The sequence below is a fragment of the Nothobranchius furzeri genome, chromosome 7, assembly GCF_043380555.1.
Source record: "Nothobranchius furzeri strain GRZ-AD chromosome 7, NfurGRZ-RIMD1, whole genome shotgun sequence".
In the NCBI taxonomy this organism is placed as follows: Eukaryota; Metazoa; Chordata; class Actinopteri; order Cyprinodontiformes; family Nothobranchiidae; genus Nothobranchius; species Nothobranchius furzeri.
In genome coordinates this window covers 35903861-35911288 of record NC_091747.1, presented here as the reverse complement: position 1 = coordinate 35911288, position 7428 = coordinate 35903861, and the positions used below count along the sequence as shown (strand labels likewise).

At 43.4% G+C, this 7428-nt stretch overlaps 1 protein-coding gene across 1 annotated transcript in view; it reads right to left on the bottom strand.

Moving 5' to 3' along the window:
• Positions 1–1004: 1004 nt before the first annotated feature.
• Positions 1005–7428, bottom strand: part of LOC107382612 (phospholipid phosphatase-related protein type 4) — a 45387-nt gene continuing 38963 nt past the window's right edge. The window contains exon 7 of the mRNA XM_015954820.3: positions 1005–7362. Within this exon, the coding sequence (XP_015810306.3) occupies positions 5689–7362 (1674 nt within the window). The 3' untranslated portion in view covers positions 1005–5688. The remainder of the gene's footprint in view (positions 7363–7428) is intronic.

Sequence of the window (7428 nt, the reverse complement as noted above, 5' to 3'; positions counted from 1 at the left end):
GTAGTGGACACCCTTCCCACACACTCACAGACACTCATTAGATGAGCCAACACGTTCTCACTCCCAGCGCGTCAAAAACAAACGCTTGGTCAGCCACCCTCCGCGTCAGACCCCCGATGCCAAAAGTGCCCTTTGTCGTCACTTATGTGCGAAAAGGGGGTTTTCTTCTTTCTGACTGCAGATCCCAATGCAGCGTAAAACTGACACGATGGGATATCCGCTGATGCGGCACTGAACCAGCTCATTTAACCGCACCTAAACCTTAACGTTTTACTATTTATAACCTTCCCCTCTCCCTCATCCCAACCATAACCCTCTAGCTACCTAAAACGTTACTCTCATTGTAATCAAGCGTTTGTTTCCCATGCATTCTGACTGTGAATTTTCGTATTTGCCGCCCAAGGGGACCGTTAGAATATACCATCTGGCGAGGGGGAGGTTACACATACCCTCTACTTTTAACCTCCACCTTGGTAGTTGAATCCTCAACCTCGCATTGCCTCGGTCCAAACCCAATCAATGACGAGGCAGCTCCCACCGGCTTTTAGAGAGACCGACACATCACTAACGTGTTCGCTAGCAAGATGGTTAAGGTTAGGATAGGGGTGAGGGGAAGGTTAAATAACAAGAGGATAAGGTTAGGGTGAGGTACAATGAACTTGTTTGGTGCCCTGGCTGCGGACATCACATCAGTTTTACGCTGCATTGGGATGCAACGGTAGCGGATACACCATCGCGTCAGTTTGACTCTGCGTTGAGATTTGCAGTCAGAAAAGGGAAAAAACCCTTTTTGCACATAAGTGACGAAAAAGGGCACTTACGGCGTCAGGGGTCTGATGCGGAGGGTGGCTGACCAAGCGTTTGTTTTTGACGTGCTGGGAGTGAGAATGTGTTGGATGAGCATCAGCTACTTCAGTAGTGTAACAGATTTTATGTAATAGGTAAATACAATGCTTTAATTTTTGACTGGTGTATCCATAACCCCCCCCCCCCCCCCCCCCCCGTTATGTCAGCATTGTCTTTATTCAGGAATTGTTATTTTAAATGCCGTGTCGGATTAAAGACTGAAGCACTGTCAGGTGGCTAGGCTAACCAGTTAGCTCTACACTAAAAGGTTTTACATTTATAACTTTTATTTTTATTGATTGATTTATTTTTGCTTTTGTTGCTTGAAATGTACACAGTTGTAATTGTTTTATAGAGCATGAATGCATTAGCTAATTTTGACCAGAAAAGTGGAAGCTGCTACTGTAACTGTGTTATTGCTATGTTATACTTAGGCATTTGTGAGAACTGATTTCTAGGGGTTTCTGCTATTTTTACAGTAAGTTTAAACAAATTATAATTATATTTGTAGTGTTATTCTATCTTTCACAACATAATACTAAATTACAAGGTACATTTGTTACAAGAGTGTATTGGGACCACTTAGATTTATCAGCATTACAAAATCCAGAGAAAAGTTAAAAATATTATTTCAACATTTCCATTACTCTGAGGTTAAAAGGGAAAGCAGTGGAGCAAAGACACTCCTAATCCCCCGTGTAAATGGGTTTCTGACATCCGAATAGACTCTACTTGTTTTTTTTAGCTTGTACATGGAAACTTATGTTTTTGATTTCAACACAACATGACTTGCATGCATCAGAAGCTTTACCACAAATCTATAATAACAAATATTTCATCAGCTTTAGATGTTTTATGGTCCATTTTTAAGACCTTTATTGTGAAGGATTGAAGCATGTCCTCTGAGATCCAATGCAGTTGGTCTGGGGAACAGTGGGTTCCCTTCATTAGGATTGTTCTGAAATAGCCGAATCTAAACATTTCTACTTGTTTCCTGACTTTTGTCCCTTCTGAGTGGCACCAATAGTCACATTTGTAAAGAACATGTGAACAAACATCCTGTTGGGGTGCAGTTTTAAAACCAATCACTTTAGTGACTCAAACAATAAAGCACACAATTTAACAGAAAATACATTTTAGTATTCAAAATATATGCACCGCTTGAATTATTTCGAAAATACTGTAAATATGTTCCTTCTGAAATATTTAGCATTAAAACAGTTTTTTTCCATACCTCTCTTTAGTATGTACACAATAGTTCATATAATAAATGAATGGCAGCTGCAGAACAGAACCAAACCCTACATAGATGCCAAGATTGTCGTTTGACACAAAAACAAATAAAAAAAGAATTTTTCTGTAGGTTCTACAAAAAGTACTCTACAGAACCTGTGATACACAAAACATAAGTCATGCATATGTTTCTGGGGTTTGGAAAAGGTCTACAAAGAATTGAACACAGGCTGGCTGCACAAATACTTATATATGTATATACGTGTGTGTGTGTTAAACTAATATAAAACATAAATGTGTCAAATATTCTGATATAATTACTGTACTACCCACACTACGGCTGATGCAAACACTTTCCAAACAGTTCTGTGTGTGTGTGTGTGTGATGTCACTGCTACACACACTGAAAACTTAAGACCCACTAACAATCCATGCCCTCCCTCCCTCCTACACACACACACACACACACACACACACACACACACACACACACACACACACACACACACACGCACGCACGCACGCACGCACGCACACACGCACGCACGCACGCACGCACGCACACACACACACACGCACACACACCCTGCCTGGTGACTTAATGGGCACGGAAGAATGGCAGGGAACTTTTTTGGTTTGACAAGAAACCTGCTGGTAGCTTTTATGGCACAAAGTAAAATCGTGTTTATAATTTTTTTTAGTAAATTAAACTAAACTCCTATAATAAGATTTAAACGCAGTTTTAGGTCATAATTGTATAGTGAGTTCAGGTTAATGCTACATAACCAGTTATGGCTACAAAAGTGAATTGATGGTTAGCACAGTGCAGTTTTCTGTATGAATTTGTTTTTAGAGCAGATAAATAATTAATTATGTACAGTACATATACACACAGTAAACCTGTGAGAGTATCTGGGGCAGAGATGGTGGATCAACACCACACATGTAAAAATCACCCCTTTAACTCATTCCATTTTACAGTGTTCCATTCGTTTGCCTTCAGATTTTAACCCGTTTAGATTTTAAACTCTGTAACTGGCTGCAAACACAATTCTAATTTGTGTTCAGGTAATAAACTTCTACATTGGGATAAATCAAAGGAAACAGTAGAATGACAACAGCTACCCACTGCTTTGTTATCTCTCTGTGATGGAATGGCATGGCTGGCATTTATGTAGCTAAAAGTTGGACAAAAAGGGTCAGACATTAACATCTGTTTGTTCAAAACCCCTGTGATGCTATCTGCTGTAAAATGTTCTTGTATGAGCATCCAGATGTTTTAAACGTTCCCTGAAAATTTACGGTTCACATCTTCATCCATCTTTGTGTGGGAGTAACTTTAGTCACCAAACTGTTCTGGATGTTGATCTGAGTTTATCGGCATCAGTGGTGAGTCAGTCCAAATCCTGATGACTCCATAAAGTCTCACAGAAGCTGTAGAACACAACAACGTCTGGACGCAGGGGTGGGTAACTCCGGTCCTCGAGGACCACTGTCCAGCATGTTTTAGTTGATTCTCTGTTCCAGCACACTTGCTTCACCAAGCTCTGCAGAAGCCTGTTAATCAGCTGCTGATGAAAATCAGGCATGCTGCAGCAGGGAGATAAACAAAACATACTGGATAATGGCTCTCGAGGACCGGAGTTGCCCACCCCTGATCTGGTTGCTGTTTTCATAACAAAGGATGAGCTCTATCAAAAACCCCGAACAACTGAGGGCGTCTCTGAAGGTTGGATGGAAAAATGAGCTGATGAAGAGCTGAAAGTAAAACTGAGCTGGTAGAACATGACTCACGGAGATAGAGGTCAGTTGGGTCAAACAGTGTAATTGTATTTACACATTGGGGTCAGTACGGTTGGGTACAGGACCGGGATTTGATTTCACACCTGGTGACACCACAGAATTATTGGCCAGCTGAAATTCACGCCTACCGTTTCTGATTGGAGAGTAGAATCAGTCAGCAGAGGTTTCACTTCCATGCTGGATGCTGAGTAAGCATCTCTGTCTGTAGAACGGAGCTCCCGCTCAGTGGGAAGGCAAAAGAGACAGTTGTGTGTGTGTGTTCTCTGAGCAGCAAATGTCTCAATTGGAGGAGAGAGCAGTGTGTGTGTGTGAGCTGAGTTTGAGGACACGTACGGCAGTGAGAGAACAGGGAGCAAATTATTAGAAAAATGTGGTTCAGTCTCCAAAAGCAACACAGTTTGCGTCCACCTTTTATTGTCTTCACTGCCATTGACGTCTAAAGTCGTCATTTGCATTTTTTTACCACGTGGGCATCGGAACGAGCCCCCGCACCGTGAGGACAAACATCTCGGCTCTAAAGCCGATCTTCATCCGTGTACATCACATGTCACGTGATCAGGAAGCAGAAAATCCATGCGTTAGGAGATCGTTTTGGGCCGCTGCTGTAAAAAAAAAAGTGAGGCGTGAACCAGAAAAGCTTTTGCCGATCACAATTCAATAACAGATTATGAAAGAACGGATAACACTCGAAATACGCGGATTCTTCCTGATGTAAGAGGTGAGTCTCCGCTTTGTTTTGGTTGTTTTGACGTCCACATCAGCCTAGCACGCAACGTTCTGCGACTCTTAAAAAAACTGTAAAATGGTGAGGAAAGTTGGCAACAAAGGGCTTTTCTGATCAGGAAATGGCTGGCAGTGAATGAGTTAATAAGGAGGACACCACAGACTTTCCCACAGATCATAAACGCCGCACGTGCTCGGGGATTTCAGCGATCCCGAGAACTCCTTCGGAATTACATGTGAACGCTACAAGGGCCGTATGAGACTGAACTGATGCTATCTTCCCCCGACCGTACTGACCCTAATGTGTAAGTGCCATAAGAGCGGTCTGCTGGGAGAAAAGGCCCAGTTCACCACGAACCACCATTAAACATGTGCTTTAAGACCAAATATTGATGTCACAGGGTCTTTGGAACTGGCTGCTGTTAAAGTCTGGATCGTTTTTGAGTCTACACCATATGCGGCAAATGCTTAATTCAGTGCAAGTGACAATAAATCTGACTTTGTAGCTACGTAATGAAGGCTAGGCACACTTATGGTTAAACAGTATTTTGTTGAAGACAGAATCTGTACACAAAAGTTACAATATAGAAAAAAGTTTAGATAAATTATTGTAATCATAATCGTTTTTGTAAAATATTTTTTTAGAGTCTACAATACGTTTATGTAATGCTAACTATATTAGCTGGTGTAGCACCGCCTTCAGGCATAAACAATATTTACAATTTTGGGAAGTAAACATTGGTTTCACAGCTACAACATGATCCTTTGCAGTGCTGAGTCTTAATTTGGGGATCTTAAAAAAAAAAAACTCCAAACCATATTATTCTGTAAAAGGTGCTTCAGCCCCCCAAAGTACTGCACAACATCTAAATCAAAATATGATTCTTTTTTAGGAACAACCACAAAAGGTACACCGTGATCTCTATAACATATAAACAGTTGTGCTTTAGTGTAAACACGTACAAAATTCATGCTACATAAAACCATCTCGTTTTCATGTTTTAACGGTTACCTGCTACCGGGTTCTCTGAAAGCTCTGTTAATTTGCTACGTCTTCGGAGAATCGTCCAACTTCATCATTATTCAGTCCTTGAAAGCAGGAGAGATCGATGTTCCCTTGTAGAAAACGTTCCTAGCATTATCAGGACTGTTGGCTCTCTCTGGAATCAGAATATTATTGCCTTTTCGCCGCAGTGTTGACTCTCGACTGGAGGCAACTGAGTGGATTTCTGAAGCAGTGTCTCCACCTCCTTCAGCCCCAGAGCCACTACCATCTCCAGGAGTGACCCTTATTGTAGAAAGGCCCTGAGGGTGGAGCCTCTGCTCGGACTGAGAAGCATTCTGGGTGTGTACAGTAACTACTGGTGGAGTCTCAATTGTGGAGGTTGTAATAAGAATGTGTTTACCTCGTTTTCGGTCAACAGACCCTTCACGCATTGAATCTGAGCTCTCCGAGTCAACGTTTTGATCATTGTGCTCAAAAGACTGCCTCAAACTCCCAGGTCCTGCAGCTGGCCCACCACCTACACAGCTGGTTTCTGTGCTTCCACCAACTCCAGTACCATGATCCAAAGACCTCCATCTCCATGACCCACTTCCATCAGTGGACAGCGCTTGCATTACTGGTCTGTTGTTTTCAGGGTGGGCATCTACTCTAATGATTGCGCCAGTGCTTCCTGACATGCTGCCTGTGATGCTGCCCTGTGAGCTGAGCCCTGGGGTGGGGATACGGTCTGGATCAGCTTGCACGTTGCAACGACCAACACTCTTGCAGCTTCCATTGGTGTTGCAGCCAATGCTGCTCTCATCTAAGCTCTTGGAGTGGCTCTGCAGTAGCCCCTGCTGTTTGGACATGGCGATCACTTGCATGATTCGTGGCTGGGTGTTTTGCATATCATTAGTCCTGCATGCTACAGTCTTCTCAGCTGCCTTTTGCCAGTTGGCCTGAACTGTGCTGTTTCCTGATGTCATGCCTTCACTTCCTCCTTCCATTTTTCTTTGGGAAAGGTTGTAGTTTTCATGAGCCTCTTCTGGTATGTGGACCAACTGTGAAGACCCAGGTCTGGACTGCATGGATATCCTGGCCCCTCCAGTAATGCCGCTACAGTTACTGGGTAAGGTGGTACTAGCACCTGTTGGCAGCTTGGACAAATATGCATGACTGTCAAAGACCCCATTTAGAGCCCCAGCCGTTGGTTCTGAGGTGGATCTGAGCTCCATGCTGCCATGATGGGGACGCTGGGAGGACTGGCCAGAGGATGAATCCATGGAGGAGGAGAAGGAATCTGAAATGATCACGTTGCACTTATGATTACTGTTCTTGCTTTTCCACTGAGAAAGAAGTTGCTTTGAGCGGCTGGAGTCCATGGAAGCATGGTGGAGAGTGGCGGCATGACGTCTGGCAGCTTCCTCATAAGCTGCTATGGCCTGTGGAGTGTGAACCCGTGGGAGAGTATGGCTAAAGGTCATAACAGCATCTTTACCCTGGGGGCTATGAGGGGATATCACTTCCACATTGGCACTGGAGCACTTCAGGCTGTCCTCAGGCCTTTGCTGCTGAAGGCTTCTGTGAAGGAGGCCCTCAGAGTGGGAGGTGGGTATGCCAGGCTCACCAACCATACCAGCTTTCATCTGTAAGTGGTGGAGGACAGCCTCCTGGCTTACATGGGGCAATGAGCAAGGAGCCTGGTGTACAAGTAAAGAAGAACTGCTACTCATCTCATCACTGGACTGAAAGTTCCCAACTGCATACAGTCCCTGGAAACACAAACGTTATCGGGTTTAGCATTTTAATTAAAAGACACCAAAAAAAAAACTGTGAAT